Below are 23428 nucleotides of genomic sequence, written 5' to 3'. Positions count from 1 at the left end.
ATTAATCCCACGTTCAAAATTCCAAGTGAAACAGTGTGCATTGAGTTTTCACTCTTGCACCTCTTCAAGTGATTTAAAAAAAAAAAGGTCCTAATGAGCAAAGTTGCCAAATTTCTTGCTGTGAAATACACTTTAATATATATATATAATTTTATTTTATTTTAAAAGAAGTGGATAAATCACATAATTTAATTAAAGAGAAAGGCTTCTCCTTTTACTAATTGAAATTCCATATAAATTACCCCACGTATATATATATATATTTTTTTTTTTAATAATCTCTTGCAAGATAAAAGCAATTCAATCTTAGTCACTACCACACCAGTACACACCAGTTCAAATGAGAATCACACTCAAAACATACATTTACTTTATGCTTTTAAAGAGTAGCATAAAGAACCAGTGGATCCCCACAGCAACTGAAGTTTAGCATTGCTTGTGATAAAGAACAAGTGGGGATGAACTTGATAAGAAGCAAGGTAGTGGATTCACAACAACTTTATTCCATTTTTGCAATCTTTAGAGCCCTATAAATACATGTTTATGTTGCCATTGCTTCTTCACCATTACTTGTACTTGAGATAGCAGAGCAGGGAGTAACATAAGGAGTAGTGGTTAAATATAAAAGATGGCCGGAACAGTAGTTGTTCCCATGCAAAAGATGCAGCTGATCAAAGGAGAACGCCACCTTTTCTCATCCTCAGACGACAGTGTGGTAATGAAGCAGATCATGGCGACACATGCGCCGGACAGCCGTGAGGTGGATGTAAGGCCGATCTTGGATATTGTTGAAGATATCTTGAAAAGAGCCAACCCTTCTTACATCTTGGTATGGATGATGAATAACAATACCATTATAATGCATGCACACAATTAACACAAGTTTCTTTTTATTTGTTTGTCTTGTTTTTTCCTATTCAAAAACTTAATATTTTATTAGAGATTTATGAATTCAGTAATTACAAAATAATATATATATTGGTCTGTGTTTGATGCAGATGCCACAAACTCAGCTAGAAGTGGTTGAGGCCGGTACACATCCTGCTGAAGTTGTTTCTATGCTTGAAGCTTTAGCATACACTGTACACAGAATGTCAAGCGAGGTAATCAAACAAATCTAACAATATATATATATATATATATATATATATATTCTTAATAAGTTCATTTGCTACATAAATGAAACAGATAAGAGTCACTCTTTTTTCCTCTCTCTTTTCCATGTTGTTGTGGCTTTCTGAGCCTTACTCTGTCTTAGTTTCTGTTACTATGTTGTTTTCTCTCTTTTGTTTCCACACCTAATGGATTTTGTACCTCTTCTTCTTTTCTTTGTTTTTTTAATGTATCCACTTTTCTCAAAAAATAAATGAAACAGATAAATTACAAATGCTCAATTGGTGGAGATGCACATGCAACAACACTGGCTCTGTTGCAATCTCTGTCAAGCTACACTTGGGATGCCAAACTTGTCATTGTCCTGGCAGCCTTTGCCATTAGCTACGGCGAGTTCTGGCTCACTACTCAACTCCACACTGTGAATCCTCTGGCCAAGCCATTGGCACATCTAAAGCAGCTTCCAAACATGCTGGAACACACTGATATCCTAAAGCCAAGGTTTGATGCCATTAATAATCTCATAGAGGCCATGCTTGAAGTCACCAAATGCATTGTTGAGTTCAGAGAGCTGCCATCTGAGTACATATCTCATGATGCACCGGAGATGGCCATGGCCTTGGCTCATGTCCCAACTGCTGTTTATTGGACCATTAGAGGTGTCATTGCTTCTACCTCTCAGATCGTTAGTCTCGTTGGTCTTGGCCATGAGTAAGTAGTTCAAACCTCAAACATTTTAACGGATTTTTAAATTTTAAGTCATTTTTCTCATGAGTCTAGCACCATGTTTTAGGTATATAAGTTCTACAACAGAGGCTTGGGGAGTTGTCCAGTTTAGCCCACAAACTTAACAACATTCATGGCCACTTGATCAGGCAGCTCAACTTGTGCAAACAACAAATTGGTCAGTCAGTGAATCTCAACATTTAATTAGTACAGTGAATTTACATGGATTAGTCATGAAATTATTCATGTCTACCATTTCTACAGGGGAGAAAAAGCATATGGAGGCTTACCAGACACTAGTGAGACTATTTGAAACCATTCATCTTGACAACATGAAGATTCTCAGAGCACTCATGTACTCCAAGGATGACCTGCCTATCATCAACGGCACCACCAAGAGAAGAGTCAGCGTCGAAGTACTGAGGAGAAAGATCGTCATGCTCTTCATCACCGATCTCGATATTAGCCATGAAGAGCTCTTCGTTTTGATTCAATTATACAATGACACACACCAAGGAAAAGTGGAGAGACACTATGAGATCGTATGGCTTCCTGTCAGTGACCGTCATGTTCCTTGGCTACAGTCAAGAGAAGAAAGCTTCAATCGCTTGGCATCATCAATGCCATGGTACTCTTTGGTGCATCCTTCATTGTTGGACAAGGCGGTGGTGAAATACATAAGGGATGTGTGGCATTTTGACAAGAAGCCATTGTTGGTGGTGTTGGATCCACAGGGGAAAGAGGTGTGCCCCAATGCACTTCACATGATGTGGATTTGGGGTAGTCTAGCCTTCCCTTTCACTAGCAACAGGGAGGAGGCTCTATGGAAGCAAGAGATTTGGAGGCTTGAATTATTAGTTGATGAGATTGATCCTGCCATACTTCAATGGGTATATATATATATATATATATTCTTCTAATGAACGTTCCTCTGTTTTTATATCTAAAGAATATTATTGTAACAGGTGAGTGAAGGGAGGCATATATGCCTCTACGGAGGAGATAACATAGAGTGGATAAGAAGTTTCACCAGAACACTGAGACGCGTCGCTCAAGATGCAAGGGTCCCATTGGAGATGGTCTACGTGGGAAGGAGTAACCCAAAAGAGAAGGTCAAGAGAGCAATGTCAGTGATTGCAGAAGAGAAACTGAGTGGGTATTGGCCAGACGTGGCCATGATATGGTTCTTTTGGGTGCGTCTAGAAAGCATGTGGTACTCCAAGATGCAACATGACTGCACAGTTGAGGATGATCATATAATGCAAGAAGTGATGCAGATACTGAGCTTCGATGGCAGTGAGGAAGGCTGGGCGGTCATTAGCCCGGGCTCGGTAGGGATCCTAAAGTCACAGGGAAACAAGCTGTTGGATTGTCTAATGCAGTATGATGCTTGGAAAGACACTGTGGAGCTGGAAGGGTTCATTCCGGCGCTGGGGAAAGCTCTGCTGCCATATCAGACTCATGAGCACTGCACCAGACTTATACTTCCCAGAGAGTCAGGCAAGATTGGAGAGAAGATTGTGTGCGCTGAATGCAAGAAACCCATGGAGAAGTATGTTCTTTATCGCTGCTGCACTGATTGAATGGTGCTCATGGATCAATGGTGGTTTGTTCATATATGTGAGAAGTATGAGCTGTTCATATTATATATATATATATGGCGAACTCTGGTTGTTATAAATAGTTGTTTTTCTGTTTAATGGATGAATATTTGAAGGATTTGCCATTTGGTTATTTTGTTGGTGAAAAAGGAACTTCATTACTACTGGAATAAACATCTTGTCTTTTAAACATTTTTTTTTTAAATTAACAATCTTGCAAACCAAGCTGTTGATAGATGATAGCAGATGATAGATCTTCTCTTTTAACATCGTTACCTCGAGATCAGTCCAAACTTGGAATTTTAATTCCAATCTTAACGAGCCTCATTTGCCTTGAGATGGGCACACTCCAAATATCTCTCAATCTTCTCCGAGATAATGCCTCGAGATAAGCACATCTCTTTTGATTCATATCAAAATGTTTCATTATCTACTTATCTTGAGCAAATTAATTCTTGTAAATCAACTCTTGACCCTAGTTTTCATTTAAAAGGATCTGTATCTCTCTCAAACAGTAAGGAACCCTTCAAATTATTCTGACTTCTCCAAAAAAAAAAAGTCACTTTGCCAACTCACCTGAAATTACTCCCACCGACAATTATAATACCAGAAGGATACAAATTGATTTTTATTCATGGAAGATGGACACTAATTCCAAGTATTAACACTGATAAATTCTACTCACAAGATCCATCCCCTCACTCAACACATTCCCTTAGACGACCCCTCTGATGAAGAACTTGTCGACTAGGGAGAAGATGAGGATTTCATTGAGATGAGCAGAGGATGATCATTTTCTTAGAGAGGAGAATTTTATTCAATTTGAGAATGACCACCATTCCACTGATTTGAATGTTGATTATCAACTTGATCCTTTTCCTGATCTACCTAGAGAAGACAAGGAAACAGATGAAGCAGGTATTGTGGAGACTGATTCTACATCATTATCAGCAGAACTACAACATTCAAGTCTACCTCTGTTTCCCAACACTCCTAGGCAAGTTAGAAAGAGCGACATGCATAAGAAACCTTTTAGCCGCTGGAACACAGAAGCTGGGTTTGTTCCACATCCTCCTAGATCTACAAAGAAGAAAATACGTGAGGACATGAGAGAAGGTATACCTAATCACTTAATCTTTTTAATACTGTTTTTCTTCCTGGTCAGACGCTCAATTATTCAATTATAGAAATTCTTATGGTGTCAAATTTCTAGATGTCCTAACCATAAGAATAATTGTCTAGACATGATCAATACCTTAGAAGTAGATAGAGTTGTAAAAACCACAAAAATGACAAGATCTCCTTTGAGATTCGACAGCTAGACCTTCATTCTTTGTTATGAAAATTCTAAGTTGGAATGTCAGAGGTCTAAGTAGACCCTCAAAACACCACCTAGTTAAAGATGTAATACTATTTTACTATGTAGACATAGTCTGCTTGTAAGTATCCAAACTTCAAGAACTTCACATCTTGACTTGGAGATTGATAGGAGGCACGCACATTGATTCATTTGATTTCATACCTGTGCTGGGCACAACAGGAGGTATCATAATGGCTTGGGACCACTCACAAGTTAGTGGAACCTTAATTCACAAAGGATTTTTCTCCATTATGACAGGCTTTACAAACTGAGCAAACAACTCAGACTGGGCATGTACCAGTGTCTATGGCCCTAACGCTTGACCCCTCAAAATTAACTTATGGAATGAACTTCAATTACTGAGAAGTCTACACTCCATTCCCTCGATGATCGTGGAGACTTCAATAATATGTTCATCGTAGAAGATGAAAAATAAAAGGAGACATAAACCCAAGAGCTATAACTTATTCCCAAAATCTCTTAGGTAAGCTTAATCTCATTGACCCTCCTGTACATGGGACGTAGATTCACTTGGACTAATGGATAATCCGAACCCGATTTGGATCCTTTTAGACCGATTCTTTTATTCCCATAATTGGTCTTCTTTAAATCCTAAATCTTTCTAATATGTTCTCCCTATATTTGGGTCAGATCACTCCCTATCTGTATGGATTTTGGGGAACATTACTCATGATCTCGACACTTCAGATTTGCAAAATTTTGATATACCAACACTCAACTAGAAAATCTAATCTAGGAATGGTGGTCTGAACATAATCCCGAAGGCTATTGATACCTTTTATTCTCTCGAAAAAACTAGCAAATCTGAAAGCTAAACTCCGCAATTGGGCTAAGGATACCATTGGAGCTTCTAATCACCACAAGAAAAGCTTACTTGCAGAATTATACTTCGAGACACTATAGGTTAAAAGTAAATCCTTTTCGAAGTCGAGACTAATCACTTTACTCAGATTCAATTATAACTTTAATTACTCTATTCTAAATAAAAAAATTTTACTGGAAATAGAGATTAAGAATTTCCTGGCTTAAAGAAGGAGACTCAAATACAAAGTTCTTTCACCTATTAGTGAACATAAGGAGGAACAATTAATTATGAGCACTTAAATTAGGTTCACATTGCCATCATAGCCAAAAAAGTGTGCCAGTGGAAGTTTCTGACTTTTGACCTATCGGCCCTAATCAATTCCACGATGATCGTACTAACATGCATGTATTTTATATCACTTTTAACACTCATTCGGCATGTATTAAAATTGTATTATGAAATTCGATGCTAAATTTGAGTGTGTTTCACATTCTGGGCTTAAGGCGAGTATTTCAACATGAAAAGAGAGCCAAAAGAAACATTTCAGACCTTAAACAATGAATTTGGAGCTCTCTCGGCATCATTTGAACAAGGATAAGGTAAACTAGGTGGTTTATTGGCAGCTTACGTCTAATCTTACGGCCATAAGTAAATTTCAGTGAACCTTGTGGGAATGCTTATGCTCGTAAGAGAGATTCATAGGTAATTTAGAGGACTTTTCAGGGCAAAGGTTCGCCCATGAGGATGCACTGTAAGAATCATCCGGAGGAGCTTACAACTAAAACTTACACTGTAAAGAGCAATTGCAGAAGCGGAACAAGTTAAGTTTACGAGTCTATTGCTTACAACAGTATATTGGACCATAACATAAATAGAAGACTCTTGGAGAGTGCAAGTTAGGGAAGATAAAAAGACAAATCTCCGAGCACTTAAGAGAGTAATTTCAAGGGGATTGGATCAACATTCAAGGGGATTGAAGATCATAGCCATCAAGTTCATCTTGAAGGCGTGCATGGAATCTTTCCTAGAGGCTTCTCGAGCTATTCTTTATCAACATAATTGAGAAGAGAGTTTTTCATGGCTTTCATGTTTCCTCCTATTATTTATATCTTGGATGCTTTCCCTCTATTAATGGAGCTCTAATTTGTAGATGTTTTTGGCATGAGTTGAAGTCAAAGGTTTATACTCTTGACATTGGTTGTTGGATCTTTGATGCTTTAATTGTTTTCTTAATTGCAATAATTTTTATTGAATCTAATTGAGTGTTTGAATTCATGGTTACTAACAAGGCAAAAAGCCCTAGCTATCATGTTTGGTGAGCTACGTGATGAGGAAAAGAATTCCCACCTAACATAGACATGCCTATGATCTGAGAGGATAGTGAGTATACCTGCATTTAAGGTACTTTGGAGACTTTTATTTCTCGCAATCCTTCCGAGTACGTTAGTGATAATCTCCATGCTCTTTGCAATCATGTGGAGTGGATTTTAGGAAAAATCGCATCTCTACTCTGTATTCATTTTAGGGATAATCTCTCTCTACTGGGGAGATTATCTACTTAAGAGATTATTATTAGCTTATAGTAAGGTTTCATAGAGTTTTAATATGATTGTGTTGATGCCTGTATCAGCTCTGTACCTATTCAGTTACTCTTCACCTGATAAATTAGGGTCTAGTATAATTCTGGAAACCTCTCTGTTCAAATAGGATTGCATGCATAAACAACATTTGTCCTGCTCTTTATAACCCTAGAGGGATGCTATGTCCGGACATCGCTTTCTTCCTTGACTTCTCTCCTATTATTTTTCGTATTTTCTTATCTTTGCTTGCTTTTGTTCACACACAACATTAGATCACTTAGGCTATTTTTTGGGTTTAGGATTACTACTAGTATTCACTTTCTTCCATATAGACCGACACTCCGCTTTACGCACACTTTATTACACAATCGGCACGTACACTTGCGTCATTATCAATTCCACCTATAAAATCATTTCTAAGATTCTTACCTCTAGATTGAGTCTAGTGATTGGTGAACTGGTTGATGAGTTTTAATCAGGCTTCATCAAGGGAAGATGTATAGCGGATAATATTATTGCTGCCCAAGAAGTAATTTTTAATCTCTAAAAATGAAAACTTCTCGGATACTCTTTCAAAGTGGACTTCTCAAAAGCCTTTAATTCTTTAGATTGTAACTTTTTACTTGAGATTCTAGCCGCTAGGGGATTTTGATTCTCGATGGTTAACTTAGGTACATACCATTCTCAAAACTACAAAGACTCAGATTCTCATCAATGGGATAACTCAAGGTTATATTCATTGTAAAAGATTTCTAAGACAAGGAGACCCACTTTCCCCTCTTCTCCTTGCACTTAGCAGATGTCCTAAGTGCAATGTTCACTCACACTCTTAAATCCAAAGTCTTGGTGGGAGTTCAACTAGACCAATTTTAAAAAAATCTGTCACCTACAATATGCTGATGATTTAATTATCTTCTTAGTGGGAGGACAAGAAAATATTCAAAATAATCAAATTAATTCTCTATCTTTTTGAAGCATCTCCTTGTCTCTCCATCAATTACTCGAAAAGTTTTTTACACTCTATAAATTTTGGCTATCAACCAAACTTCGCCTCTGCAATGATCGTAAACTACACCAAAAATTTCCTACCTATCATTAACCTGGGGATTCTCCTTTCTGGAAGGTGGATAAGGCGTCAAGAGTGGACGAAACTCATTGGAATGGTCCGATCTAGACTCACATCTTGGAAAGCAATTTACCTATCATTAGGTGGTTGTTTAACTCTTACTAACTTGGTCTTATCCACAGTTCCAGTTTATTAGATGTCGGTGTTCAAACTCCCAGCTTGGGTGATAAAAGAAATTGATAAGATTCGAAGGGACTTTCTCTGGAAAAGACTAAATTTAGGACCCAAAGGAATCAAACTGGTTGCCTGCAAAAGGATATGCAAACCCCATAACATGGGTGGTGAGGGAATACTCAACCTTGAGAATTCAACAAAAGCTCTACTGCGAAAAATGGTGGTGGATGATCTCCTCCAATCTAAATAGCTGATGGGCCAAAATTATCAAAGCCAATTACTTGACTAGAAATTCAATTGGAATTTTATTCCAAACTCCACCTAGAAATAAATCCTTCTTCTAGGCAAGAGTTAACACCACCCTTGCCAATACTACACTCTGGTTTAATAAATGGTCGGCACTTTGGGCAATCTCTCAAAGATCTTTGGCCTTCTCTTTTCAATGAAAATACCTCCCCTTAGATAACTATAAGACAATTATACTAGCAACTCAATTCTCTAGAGAGGCCTTTTCACACAGCTACAATAGATGATCTATCTCTACTTTTGGATAAAATACCAGACTGCTCTAATGACGAGGATAACTTTGACACCTAAGTACTAGAAAAAAAGTGGAACTTTCTTAGTTAAATTCTTTTGCAAGTTCTTAATAGATGGAGGCACGTGTAGCCTGCTATACTCTCAATTTTGAAAAATTCAATGTCCAAGCAAAATCTCAGTATTCTATTGGCTAGCGTGTGATGATAAAATACTAACTCTCACAAACCCATTCAGGAAATGGTGTAACTTCCAAAATGCCACAGATATATGTGTTACCAGCCACAAAGCTTATGAAACTGTGGAATATCCATTCCTTGACTGTGAATTCTAGTAGCGAATCTGGTCCTTCTTCAACCAAATCTTTAAACTATATTCATTTCTACCAACAATTTCTATAATATGGACCACCTAGCTTATAGTTTGCTAAATTCTCGACATCGAGACCCTATGGGTCCCTCAACTCGAAACCATTATACGGAATATATGGGTGGAACAAAAATAATCACATCTTTTCAATTACTTGCTTTTACCTTTTTATCTCTGTGATTATTAAAATTGCTAATATGCTTCTTTCTTGGTTTTCCTCGGGTTGTAGAACCTCGACACCAATCTCTTAATGAAGCATCTCGGAGGAATAAGCACTCCCTCGACTTCATGAGTACAAAGAGTGCGGGATCATCACAGAGTGATTCAGATCATAACCTAGCCTTGGAGTAGGTTACTTACTCAAACAACCTGGGAAAGCCTGTGTTACCAGACGGTGGTCTTCATCAGTCCACATGTTCTTTTCTCCTTTGTCTTTGTTATTCTTCTTTCTTCTTTGCTTTTCAAGCAGCTCACCTCTGGTGAGAGACTCTTGTCTGTTTCTACTTTGTGTTGTTTTACCTTACTACGTCTTTCCTATTTGTCTTTCTTGTTCAATAAAATTGTGGTTTATCCATGTTATTAAAAAAAATTGTTAAGGTTGCACCCAGTACCAAGATGGTTAATCGTGTTGATAAGGAAGATAATCATGGCTTAACCTAATCGCATGTGATTGAACCCACTCCAAACCGAATATAATCAAATCGAAAGGAAAATACTAGTGCTGGGTTTGGATTCGGTGCCATGCTGGCCAAATCAAACCCGAATTCTAACATAAACCGGGATGGGCCCATCACCAAGATGGTGGAATCCAACATAAGTCCTAGTACAATTGGGCTCAGGTCAAACACCAATTTGGTTAGCACAAACTTGATACAAACAAATGGGCTAACTTAATATTCCTGTTGGGCTCCAACCTAATCAGAATCTGACTTAACCCAATCTGAACTTGACTAATCTAAATCTAACTTCATCAAGTGGATCCAAACCCACTCCCATGAACCATCATTCGGAGATACATATGGCAGTTCAACTGAGGTTGGTACCTAACTTAAAGAAAACCACTCGACTTACTTGGGGATGACTTGACAAGCGACATTGATTTGATAGACATTAGTCACATTATCGACCTTGTTGATGACTAAGAAAATGGGAATGCATGTATGAAAAGAACTTGGAGGAGGAATTTTTGAGCACACAGGAGAGGATAACTGCGCGCATGATGGCTGAGTTAACGACGGGGCTCACAAGACAAAGATGAGACAATCTTGAGGAGGGCTCGAGAACTAGACTTTGCAAAGATCAAGCATCAATTCCACGACTCAAACAACACTTTGTGGGTTTTGATAGATCGAGGCAAAGCTAGATCCAAATCTTAACCTAGGAGCTAGGAGAAGTGAGATATACTAAAAAAATAATCTTCCAAGTGGACAAAGGAAGCAGGACATGTAGTCTCTCCTCCATGTTTAGCGAAGGTACTTTATCTAGTCCCCTCCTTATTTTTTATTAGTCCAAGAGATTGCTACCTCTCCCACGGTGCCCTAGATGGAAGATGTATAAAGCTATCAAGTTGACCGTCTCCAATAGATCTCAAGCAAGGTTGGTTTATTTATGAGAGTTTGGTTTCTTAGCGACAAAAAAAATCAAAGCGATAAAACTCTAGAAAATTTCATACTAGGAAACATTTGTCAGGCCTACTTCGGCGTCTGACATTCTAGGATAGGATTTTCATAAGGAACCTTTGGGTGGTGGTGCATTGCCGACCTTCTTTAAGGTTATTACCTCATTTTGTGAAGTACCTGCATGCTTAGCTTCTAATTTTATAAGTCTATTTAGGCAGGTCCAACTTATAGTGCATAAAGAGCCCTTGAACTCAATAGCACATAAATTACAATATTTTTTTGTAGTTGTATTTTTAGACCAAGAACAAAGCAAGAGGGATTCAAGATAGTAGTTGGGAGGGCTTCGCCAAGAATCTGCTTTTTCATTCCCCAAAATGATAGTTTTTTTGGGGCAATTGCTTTTGAAGGTGGTTATCCAAGGATCAGTTGCCCGTGGTTGGATATTGAGCGTCGTGTTATCCTTAGGCTTGAGAGACTCCACCAACTCATGGAGTTTTCTATGTATGAACTCGCTTTCCTTGTTGTCATAGTCAAACTTATCTAATGGTGATTCCAACATTGTGTTATCAAGGAAGTCCTGAGTTTTTCTCAAACTCATTGGATTGTGAAGGGGAAAGAAGGGATCGAGTGCTTGCCCTCGGAGGTTGGAGGTTGATTATGGGTATTATTAATTGGCACTAGCAACCATTCCCCTTCTTGTAGCCTCCATTTATAATTAGGAAGTAAATCTTTAATCAAAAGGGGGCCCTTGGATTGTAATGTTTGGGCCTTGCAATTTATCTCATCCTCAACTAAGAAGTTTTTGGTGGGCTCATTCTGGGCTCTAAGTTGGACTTGGGCCCAATTCCTTAATCCACAATTGAGCATCGATTCAAATTGGGTCCAGAAACATAGGGTGATATAACCAACTTGGGTCTATTGGATGTGGGTGATGGTTGTGTTCGAAAGCTAGAAGAATGGGTTTGGACGTAATCCAGTTGAGTGTTGATGCAGCATGGTGCCTAATCATTTTACGATTTTCAATTTAAATATTCAAATTAGTTTTTATTTTAGTATTTTTTAATTATCTTAGATTTATTAGTTTGTTTATTTATCCAGTATTTTGTAATTATTTTAGTTTATTTACTATTTTGTCCTTAGCTTAGGTCTCTATAAATATTTGTTTTAGAGTTTGTGAAAGAGGAATAGATCTATTGAAATTGATATTCTTTTTTACTCTATTTTGAGTGTTAGTTCTTGGATTAGAACTATGTATCCGCTGCGTCAGGTTGTATTAGAGAGGATGTCAACTGGTGGTGATGATAGTCTTCGTAATGGTGATCAAGAGGCTAGAGCCTCCTTAAAAGGGGATAAAGTATTGCAATGATTGGAGCGACGTTTGGAGCAATGGATGGATCTCAGATTCCGGCATTTTGATGAGCACTTTGAAGAAATTGTAGATCATTTGGATGCTCTACAAATTGATGCACACAGGAAACGAAATGACAATAGAAGGCTAGGTGTGGATTTGGCGCGTGGTAACCCTATTGGTAGACGTGTTCCTATTCCTATTCGTAGACAATCTATCTATGATGAAGATTCGGAGGAAGAAGATGATTTTGAACCATATCGGTTTGGATGATATCAACCATATGAAGGCCCGAGGGCAAAAAATAATTATGGATGTGTTAAAAGGGATGCGGGAGATTTTCAGTTAAGGGTGGATATCCTGTCTTTTAATGGAAGCCTGGCCATAGAAGAATTTTTGGATTAAGTTGCAGAAATTGATAGATTCTTTAACTATATAAGGACCCCTCCTGAAATGCGAGTTTGAATGGTAGCATGCTGTTGAAAGTGGGAGCATCTGCATCATGGGGACAGATTTAATTTGGAAGAGAATGAGAAGGTAAAGGTCCTGTAAGAACTTGGTACAGTACAAAATATTTATTGAAGAGGGAGATTCTACCCCAAGATTATGAGCGGATTCTATTTCAACAATATCAGCACTATCAACAGAGTAGTCGGTTAGTCCATGAATACACTGCAGAATTCATGAGATTGGCTGGAAAAATAACCTCCTTGAGTCAGAAAAGTAACAAGTTATGAGGTGTTTGGAAGGATTGAGGCCATAACTCAGAGACAGAATTGGGGTGCAAGTTATCTGAACTTTATTCGAGGAAAAGAATATGGCTTTAAAGGCAAAACTAATGCAACAGGAGCGAAGCTGGAGGAACTATGAGGATAATAATTATGTTGAGCCCATAGAAGAGTATGAAGATCATTGTAATATGAACAACAACCAATACAGAAGGAACAAGTTAGTAGAGACTGTAGAGAAAGATAAAGAAGGAAGAGATAAAGAAGTCAGGAGAATAGAAAATCCCTATGCCAAATCTACAGTAGAGAAGTGCTGTAAATGTAATTAACCTGGGCACAAGTCAAATGAATGCCCTTTGGGGAAGACTGTGAACATTATAGAGAAGAATGAAGAAATTATTTGTGAGCCAGATGGTGATGAGGAAAAAGAATATGAAGCAGATGAAAGGCAAGTTTATCTTATAATGCTAATGTCAACTCCTAAACATGAAGAGCAGATTCTAAGCCATTAGTTGCTTAAACCCACGTGCATCATTATTGATGATGGAAATTATGAAATTATAATAGGGGAAGATTCTAAAACCGAGGCAAATTATGAAAAGGTTGATTGGAAGAGTGTTGATGAAAGAAAGAAGACCAATGAGAAGGCTTTCTCTGAGCTTCTTAGAGAATCCAAGCTAAACCTGTGGTTATTTTCAAAGAAGCGGAAAAAGAAAGCTACTAAATGGAAAGATTCCATGATAAAAAAAATTCAAATTTTGGAATGGCGATGGTTTGATGAAATATTCAATCTCAAGCTTAATTGCCAATATTAAAACTCGAGGTCTAGCTTCTAGCGAGTGGGGGTGAATGACGCAACATGGTGCCCTAATGATTTTTAGGATTTTTCAATATAAATATTCAAAATTAGTTTTTATTTTAGTAGTTTTAATTATGTTAGATTTATTAGTTAGTTTATTTATCCAGTATTTTGTAACTATTTTAGTTTATTTACTATTTTGTCCTTAGTTTATTTCTCTATAAAAACTTGTTTTAGGGTTTTGTGAAAAAGGAATCAATCAATAGAAATTGATGTTCTTGTTTACTCTATTTTGAGTGTGAGTTCTTGGATTAGAACAATGTATCACGGTATGTCAAAAAGCAACCAATAGTTAATTAATTTCGATCGCCCAACAAAGAGGAATCCCATATGAATAGGAGCGTTGAGGGGTGGTAGTGGATGAAGATTATCATTAACTTGGTTACATGTGTTAGTATTCTCATGCGAGAACACATGTAGAACCAATATTGCATTGCTCGAGAGTATTAGTTGATCCACATGACACACTGGTTAGATCACTAATGCCAATGTGGGCCTTACATGGATCGTTAATTGGTGGGAGTGAGCCTTTAGATATGCATAACCTCATATAATCTACAACATCAACATCTTTGAGTGAATTTAGCGGGGTGTTAGGATTGCACCTACTACTACAAGCAGAGATCAAGGATATGCCATAGGGTACAGCTTTGCTATGTGTAGTAATAAGGGCTTTCGGCCGTTTTTTTTTTTTCTTTTTGGGGTGTGTGTAATAGTGTATTTTGAGTAGTATGTGGAGTTTTGGTAGTAGATTGGTTTTTTCTATGGTTTTTTATAGAATACTTGATCAGAATCCACACCGACAATCACACACATGTGTGGGTGTCTTCATATCTTTCTGGTGTTTGGAGGTATTATAGAAGTATCATATAGCACAGTATTATAGCTAATCGGAAGAAAGACACATGGGGTGACACACGGCCTTATGAGTGTGGCACACACCCAAATGGGTGGTCTTGTGTTTTTTTGGGGTTTGGTGTTATTGTAGCAGCAATAATGTAGCACAACACTGCAGTAATTCGGAAGAAAAGCACACAGGATGTCACCCGGCCGTGTGGATATTGCACACGCACTTGTGGATGTTTTACACCCCTGTGTGAGGCTTTTTCTAGAGATTTTTGGTGAGGGTATTATGGTATTTTCCCTTCTCTTCTTCTATTTCTTCTTCATTTCTATTTGGATGAGAGCCACCCCTACCCTCTCCATTCACCTTTGGTTGTGGATTGAAGGATGATCCTTCATTTCTTCTTCTTGAAATCATTAACGTATGGTTTTATCCTTCTCTTGCTCATTCATGTTTTCGCCTAGATGATGAATCTAGGGCTTGTGTTAGATAATGATGTTTGGGCCTTCAATCTTGCAATATCTTCTTGAATGATGCGGAGAATGTTGTCGATAATTATCCTTTCTATTTTCTCTGCAAATCTTGTTGAAATCTTGAGTAGCTTTCATCCTTGAAATAGGAGGAACTGTAGCATTAGTGTAGCAACATAAACCTTGTTTTGTTTCTTCCCAATTTTTGGGTAGAATCATAGATTTTAGTGTCAAGAACACATTGGTTCTTGTTTTGAGTAATTTGGGCATCGTTCGAGTCCAATTTTGACTAAATCATGCGGGTTAGGAGAGCCGTGTGCGTGCGTGTGTTTCTGTATTTTTGTTTTCATCATTTTCATGTGTTATGTTTTTGCTTGCTAGGCAGAACAACCACAGAGTATGGCAAGAAGTTCGCTAGGAGTAGAAATGACTTTTTGGAGCATTTGTTGTGAGTGTATAACAGTATTTGCATAGTAGTATTAGAGTTTGTAAAGTTCATGCATGAATTCATTTATGCTATTTATCGCTATATTATAGTTATAATGCTATCATGGTTTCTCACAAGTGTTTGCATGCTTTACTTGCATTTTTGGCATAATGATGTTAAGCTTGAAATTATAGACTTCCTCATATACATGACCAATATTATAATTATAATCCTTTGCTTTGATGGTGGTATGTTTAAAGGCCAAATACGGGACATTGTATTATTTGGAAATGCTTTGAGCTTATGGAGGTTTGTATATTGATATTTGATAAGTGCTAATTAGATCATATTTTATTTATATCATTCACACTACATTTAGCATGGAATTTGACATGTTTAGCATTGCATAGTATGAAATTTCAATCTTTTTGTTCACCACGGTCTTTATTTACGGTTTTAGAAAAAAAGCTAATACTGGGAGTATTTGAAGTAAAAACAGAGCCATGTTGCTTTGAATCGAGGCACTGTGGCTCACTAGCAGGCGTGGTGACTAGTTACCACACCCGGGTTGTCTACCTACCACCACCGTTACGAAGCCGTGGTAGCGCGGAACCATTTGAAGCAATACTGAAGTCACTACGACCTTACAACAGCCATTATAAAAACCCACAATACCCATGATATAGTCACACAATGCCTAGAGATCGTGCAGGGACACGACTTGGAGCTCAAGCAATAACTTACTCACCACGGACATCACAACGCCAGTGGTGGGGCCGTGGTGAATCCGATTACTGTAAATACCCTGGTTTTATCTAAATTTGGGGAGATTCTTTTACCGAATAAGGTAGGGTGGCTAGAGTTCTAGAGATCGAGGCGGTTGGAGAAGAGGTTCTTCTATTTTCTACTGATTTTGGAGAGGTTTTCTCAAGGATAGTCCAATGATCATCATTAAAGGAGGGCTCGGTGACATGTTTCATCTTGTCAATCTTGGGATCCTCTCACCCTCAACCTTAGCGGACCTATCGGGAGGGACTTAGTTTAGGAATTCTTTCAAACTCTTATTTATTCTTTGGTCGATGGTTTTCTCTTGATTAAATTGTTTATTATATGATCCATAAGAACCTAATTCGAGTGGAATTGTATGTCTAGGTCCCTCGATTATTTTTTATGAATCTTGATTGTTTAATCTAATAAATCTTTCTAGTTTATGTGAATTATTGCATGTGTGTTTGAATGATATTCATGTTTATGTGGATGAGGAAGATATGCCCCACATTAGGAGACCCATGCTATGTTAGATCTATGCATGCTCTAAGATGTTAGGTATTGCTAGATCTCTAGATTAGGGACTGATTATCCCTTAGGCTTAGGGTTTGGTTTATCCTTTCTAGTGGAATTCCCACACTTAAAGGCAAACATAGGAGGTTCGGGTGGAAGAGGTTCCATCTTAAGTTCCTAGTGATTTAGACTTAGTTGCCAAGAGATTTGGGACTATTAAGCCTTTGAATTCCCCTGGTCCAATTCTAGAACACGATTGTCACACTAAAGCGCCTACCGAGTAATAATCAAGACAACTATCATGCAACTTTTAAATTCCTTCCAATTATTCTGAACGGTTTTCCAATTGTATTGTATAAAATATTGCAGAAGTATATTAAAGAAAGAATGCAAATGTTTCTGCTATTGATTAAGTGAAAATAAAGTAATAGGAGCCTCTCACCATTTCTGGGGAAATACGACTCTCGTGCTCACACATGATATTCCTTGACGACCCGTTCACTTGTGGTATTAACAGACCAATTATTTGCATATTCATATGTTTACACTTACATATATTTAACACCACACATAAAGCGCCTGTCAATATCTATCTCTTGATTTCTATTGTATTTTACACATTTGTGTATGTATACTATTGGTAAAATGTTTGTCAAAGTATGTTGGGTTGGATTAAGGCTTGGAACCAAAAAGTGATTTTTGTAATTAATCTAAAAATAGTTTCATGTGGTTATTGAATTTGATGGTGATAGTGTGGTACAACTTGCGGGCATTGCTCCAAAATTATGGACAAAGTCTGACACTCCAATATAAGGGTCTATTCGATCTAGCCTATAGAGAGGTGGTGGGGTTGACCCCGGGGTTTCCCATACAAAAGGCGTTGTAGAGCTCTTGATGGGTGTGATGTTGAGATACTTGGGCCACCGCTTGGGTTGATCATGTGTATATACCACCACCTGGGTTGAGAAATTCATGCATTGACCTGCAGCCTTTGAGTATATGTATATGTGTATATATATATATGCTCCTTTAATTGAATGCTTTCCAGCTTCTTGACAGCCAAGTGTTGTGTAAAATTATATGTATAGTAGTATATATATGTTCAGATGTTCTTTTATTATTATTAGTTACTCTTGTATAAGTGTACATTGTTATTGCAAACTTGTTTTTCTTAAGTAAACAAAACTAGTGTACTGGTTGTTTGTAACTTGACCCACTTCAACCCATAAGTCTTATAATTAGTTTGGATTTGGAAAATATGGGTTAAAGGGTAAATTTTATTGTTTATTATAGGACCTCTGCAACAAGGTGGCCTTAGCTTCAAGACTTGAGTATTAGATTAAGGAAATTTCAAAGTAATCCATGTGAATTTTATGTATCATTTTCGTTGAAGGTACAACTTCGGAAAATTGTGCATGGGTTGTTCAACCATTTTTGTGTTATGTATTTGTTGTTTAAAATTTTTGACAAGTTGCTATTCCCATAATGATCATTGCTAAATATCAAATTATTGATACCAAAACTGTATTTACACTTTATTCCTACCTACTACTCAAGGTTGTATATTATCTATTTATTTACTTATTAATTGGTATCATATACCTAGTATTCCATCTATATCACTATTTTGGATTACTCTCTTTTCATTTGGTATTTACCCATCTTTTTCCGGTTATTATGGTTTGTTTATTCTTTCATTTATTATAAAATTTATACCTTAATGGCATTACTTACCAAGTGCCTGGTTTCTGTGGGCTTACTCATATAATTTCTAATGTTTCCCATTTTGTCATTCACCTTTACACTTAAATAATTAATTATTTTATTGTGAAGTTATTTAATAGGTATGAGCAAGTCCTCTCTTTGATGCCTTGCGGCAGCTCGAGGTTAGGGTGTTGCGTACATCTCTCCTTGGGTTATCACAGTGATTATCACAGCTTGGCTTGGGACTCAGGGTGTGACACTATGCCTCTCGAGAGCCTCACTTCAAGGATTGATGGTCCAAGGTATGATCTTGGAGGACCAGCAGTCCCAACATTGGTGCACCGCATGGCCTATTCGTACAATCTCCATACAATGGGAGCTCGGCTCTACCGCCATGAGATTTAGGTTCACAAGCCATGGGAGCTAGGCTCCACTACAAGTAGTCTCTCTTCCTCCAGGGTACTAGAGAGATGGGATGTACACTAAACTACCGGGCGATGGCACGCCTTAGGTTTTCTCAATTCCTCTAAGGGTAGATTGGAGCTTTGCCTTTGTCGAGCATGTGCAAGTCTCGAACCACGAGCTACTTCTTCACACCAAATACTATGGTCAATGCAAGCGTTTGATGCACTTCAAACAGGCTCCAGCTCTACAGTAATAACTCAATGTCAATGGTCTTCTAGGTTGAACCTATACATATGTATGTGATAATGTCGCATCCTTATGATCAACTCAACATGGCAAGACTATTGAAGGATGAAGATGTACGAGGACATCGGTGTGCTCTAAGTAAACAGTCGATAAGTTTTCTACCTCAATAAAGTCTCTAACATGGTACACAATCTCTAGTATGGTGGAGTGGTTCCAGCAATGTAACCTCATGTAGTGAGCTTCAAGTCAGGTGTACAATCTATAGTGTCCAAGCTTCCATGCAAATGGAGCACGGAGCATGTTTGTTGTTTATGTGGCACGGGTTGAGCTCCTCTAATGCACACAAGGGTTGAATCCACAACCCCAAATGACCGATTTGTTAGGGTGGGGTTACCCCCATCACATATATGCATATGAACTTTCCCTTAATTAAACCCTTCCCACACCACCTACTCTCAACATAAGCCAATGATACACACAAGGGTCATATCCACAACCCCAAAAGACCAGTTTGATAAGGTGGTTGCCATCCACATATATGCACATGAAATTCTCCTCAATTAGGCGATGTGAGACTAAATTGAGCTTGCAACATCCTCAGTCGTATGAGTTGCCTTCTCTAATTAGAATGAAATAATGAATTACCCATTTTGAGGATTTGGTATGTTAGATTTTTATATTTGCATTAGTGGGCCTTGCTAAATGGCTAGGCTATGATAGTTCAAATGGAGGCCAATGTACCAAAAACCAGAAGGTTATTAGTGTGACCCCACTAGGACTATTATTCCACTTCATCATTTCCAACATTCTCAACTCCATGTATTGAAGATAACTTCCTTACCAGTGTTTCCTTTGACGTTTGCCCTGAGAGCACAATAGACAACTTGGGCAGTTGCTTCTTATATAGCTCTACAAATGACCTCAATAATGGGTATAAAGATCATGGTATGAGGCGAAGCTCTGGGTTATTCCAAAGATGAGTGTTCTTGTCTCTGTGAGGGCTTTCTCTTAGACCTGACATGCTTCTTATGCGAGAGTTGGGTAAATATTGTCCTTTGGAAAGGGACAATCCACTGCGATGTGGGTTGAACATAACTACCGTTGTCAAGTTAGGAGGTGTTAGCATTTCGAGGCTGCATGATCTGGCCGGAGACAGTGGGTGTAAGGTGAGTGTTCTCCCAACGATTATCTTTTCTCCAAGTTAGGTATGGATGTTGAAGGTGCATTGTGGGATGTTGTATAACTACTATATTTGGTGTGTGTCAAATGATTACCTAGCGTGGAGAGCCTCGAACATGGATAAATAGCCGCATACCCACGAGGTCGAGATCCAGCAGGCATGCAAAGGCTCACGACCTAAATAGAACTAAAAACACAAAATACAGAACACACCGATAGAAAATCCACAAAATCTTAACAATAAGGAGTTTAAGGTTTGGATACAAAAGCTAGGGGTTTGTACATAAACAACTACAACAACAATAAGTGCTAAAAACACCCACCAATCAAAAGGAATACGCGCTACTTGAAGACCTAACTGGATAACCATTGTAAGAAATTACTCATGATATTAAAGAGATAGTCAACAACTTGATGAGCATCAAAAAGTCCAGTAAATAATCCATTAAAAACAAAATACGGATCAACGAGGTTCATCGATTTAAAACAGCATCACTTTGCAAAAGCTTGTACAAGGGTACATATATGTGTAAAAAATATAACTAACTGAATATCAAGTTCAAAACATCAAAATCCAATTTTGACATCCATAAACATTTAACAAAATATAGAATTAAAGCAAAGTGATTTTCCAACACTTGAGTTAGAAATATTAAAACCCAGCCCTTTGTTTTACCTCGGTGGGGTGAGTTAGAAATTCAAAGCCGCCATTATTTCACTGACAGAGCGGTGCGAAACTAGTCTCAATTACAGAGTTCATGTCGACATGGCCAATATTAACAACTATTGACTAGTTTAGAACATAGCACATTTGGAAACCAATTTATGTATAGCAATATGTTTGCAAGATCACACTTTTTAAGAAACTGAACAAATTATTTTCAAAATAATGAATAAATAAATACATAACCTGAAGAAGTTGAACAGTAGGTTACAAAGCTAGTACAACTGTGTAAAAAATTAAGTATATAACTACCAAAAAGAAGCTACTTAAAATAATCAATGTTTTTTTAAAAAAATAATACTTATGATGTGTAAACTGTCAAGCTTATACTAATGAGAATTATCTAATAATATAACAATTACTAATGCTTTTCTTACAACTAATGGAAATAATTTAATTTAAACCGTTAATACACAAATGCCTTTGATGTGTAAACAGTTACGGGTAAACTAACAAAATTAGCCAATAACATACAATTAAATAATGCTTTAAAACATTGAGAATGGTAGTGGGGTAAGTGGATGGTAAAGAGAGTAACTCATGCACATAATATATATATATATATATATATACTAACATGAATAGTCAAGAAATCAATAAAAGAAAATCAACATTTCAAAATCATAATACAAGTGGAGCACGTACTACGTACATGCCAAAATTTAAAAGAAGATAATCGGGTAGACTTTCCATTCTAAATCAAATGAATAGAATAATAACTCAAAAGTGAAAGTATCCAAGCTCTCATTTGAGAAATGAAAGATAAACCCCAAAGTTTACTTGATCCTACTTATCAAAGCATTAACCAATTTATGTTCGAGTAAACAACAAATAATACATAAGTAGATAATTAGAAATACATATAGTTGATAAATCCTTTCGGATTGCAAATATGTAATTTTAATTTTGACAAGGGGTTGCACGTAAGAAAACCCCTTGAAGAAATCACTAGAATAACATGTATCATCTAAATAATATACCCATTATAAAGAAAAAAGGTGTTTTATATAATCTTCATATATATAACAAAAATGAAATTACATGCATCCCTTTAAAGTAGTTTCTCATTTTATATGTATCATGAAAAAAATAACATATATAAGAATCACTAGAATATTATTTTAGCATATTCTAGTTGTCTCACAGGACAACCTTTATTTTGTTCTAACTAATTAATACTAGAATCAAATGGTGTAGAAACAGGACAACAACTAAAATAATCAAACTTCTTTAATATTTTGTTCTATATATGGTTGAAAGCTATATGTGGAATTACTTACTTGGAATAGCTCCTACTCTAACCCTCTCCAAAAGCCAAATCAAACCTCCTTGAGATATCCTATGAATATCATAACCCAAGTCTAATGCTTAGAGGAAGAAAGAATTATAACTAGGCACCAAGCTAGGCTTAAACAAGGAAAATAAAAGAACAAATCTTCCAATTTCTAGAATGATGTCTCAACACATTGATACACATTTAGAATTTCACCTAGCATAACAAAATAAACTTGAAAGGAAAGCTTAAGTGGGCTGATATCTACATCCTATAAGCCAAAATTATGCGTAGGAGGCAAACTCTTCACTGATTTAAATCATACTCATTAGTTGGAGAACAAGTGGACCTAAGAGCATATAATATTATGGTGACTTGGCAAGAATACACATCCAATCAATTAACAATGGAACATCCATTGGACATGCTAAAAAAGCACTAGACTCACAAGGAAACCAACTATTAAACATGTCATCCTAGATGCGTGAGGTAAATAAGACAGCAACACAAGCATGAAACTTCCATAGATCTACCATCAACTCAAATCCAAGCCACGATCACCTTCATTGACCAATGATGCGATTATAAATTGAGCAAGTCTTCAATAGCTCTTCATAGAATGATAACAAAGCTAATAGCTGAATATAGTCAAATACATGGCAATCAATACTATTTTTCAATAGGAACACTTCGGTACAATCCTATAGGTTCATCATGACATGATGCTAATAGCATAATGTTAAACACAATGAAAAGAAAGTGAAACAACACATTCTACAAAACAACTTCAAGAGGCCCTCAACCCAAAACAAAACAAAAAAAATCATCTCATATAGAGGAACAAAACAAGAACAAGATAGAAGATTCAATCTAAGGTCAAAACAAAGAAAGGAGCTTGCTTTCCTGGTTAACTATAGGAGATAAGCCACATCACCCTTGAACTTCCTCCAAGCTCCCAGTAATTCAGAA

General features: G+C 37.1%; 2 protein-coding genes across 2 annotated transcripts; both read left to right on the top strand.

The window, feature by feature from the left end:
* Positions 1-628: 628 nt before the first annotated feature.
* Positions 629-1828, top strand: LOC120270261 (protein SIEVE ELEMENT OCCLUSION B-like). Its single transcript, XM_039277279.1, has 3 exons — positions 629-829; positions 999-1103; positions 1376-1828. Exons 1-3 carry the CDS (start codon positions 629-631, stop codon positions 1826-1828), a joined length of 759 nt encoding a protein of 252 aa, XP_039133213.1.
* A 111-nt stretch (positions 1829-1939) lies between these two features.
* LOC120269989 (protein SIEVE ELEMENT OCCLUSION B-like) lies at positions 1940-3598 on the top strand. The gene is made up of 3 exons (XM_039276994.1): positions 1940-2017; positions 2104-2729; positions 2805-3598. Exons 2-3 carry the CDS (start codon positions 2118-2120, stop codon positions 3420-3422), a joined length of 1230 nt encoding a protein of 409 aa, XP_039132928.1. The 5' UTR covers positions 1940-2017; positions 2104-2117; the 3' UTR covers positions 3423-3598.
* Positions 3599-23428: the final 19830 nt, after the last annotated feature.

Source organism: Dioscorea cayenensis, chromosome 10 (genome assembly GCF_009730915.1).
Source record: "Dioscorea cayenensis subsp. rotundata cultivar TDr96_F1 chromosome 10, TDr96_F1_v2_PseudoChromosome.rev07_lg8_w22 25.fasta, whole genome shotgun sequence".
NCBI classification, from domain to species: domain Eukaryota; kingdom Viridiplantae; phylum Streptophyta; class Magnoliopsida; order Dioscoreales; family Dioscoreaceae; genus Dioscorea; species Dioscorea cayenensis.
Note: the sequence above shows the minus strand (reverse complement) of the source record. Positions and strands in the feature narration are given on the sequence as shown.

What these genes read in the sequence shown, in the direction of transcription:
- LOC120270261 (XM_039277279.1), top strand. Translation starts at nt 629, where the DNA reads ATGGCCGGAACAGTAGTTGTTCCCATGCAAAAGATGCAGCTGATCAAA. An exon ending in CCAACCCTTCTTACATCTTG is followed by an intron (nt 830 to 998) that starts GTATGGATGATG and finishes TGTTTGATGCAG; the next exon opens with ATGCCACAAACTCAGCTAGA. An exon ending in TACACAGAATGTCAAGCGAG is followed by an intron (nt 1,104 to 1,375) that starts GTAATCAAACAA and finishes TAAATGAAACAG; the next exon opens with ATAAATTACAAATGCTCAAT.
- LOC120269989 (XM_039276994.1), top strand. Translation starts at nt 2,118, where the DNA reads ATGGAGGCTTACCAGACACTAGTGAGACTATTTGAAACCATTCATCTT. An exon ending in ATCCTGCCATACTTCAATGG is followed by an intron (nt 2,730 to 2,804) that starts GTATATATATAT and finishes TTATTGTAACAG; the next exon opens with GTGAGTGAAGGGAGGCATAT.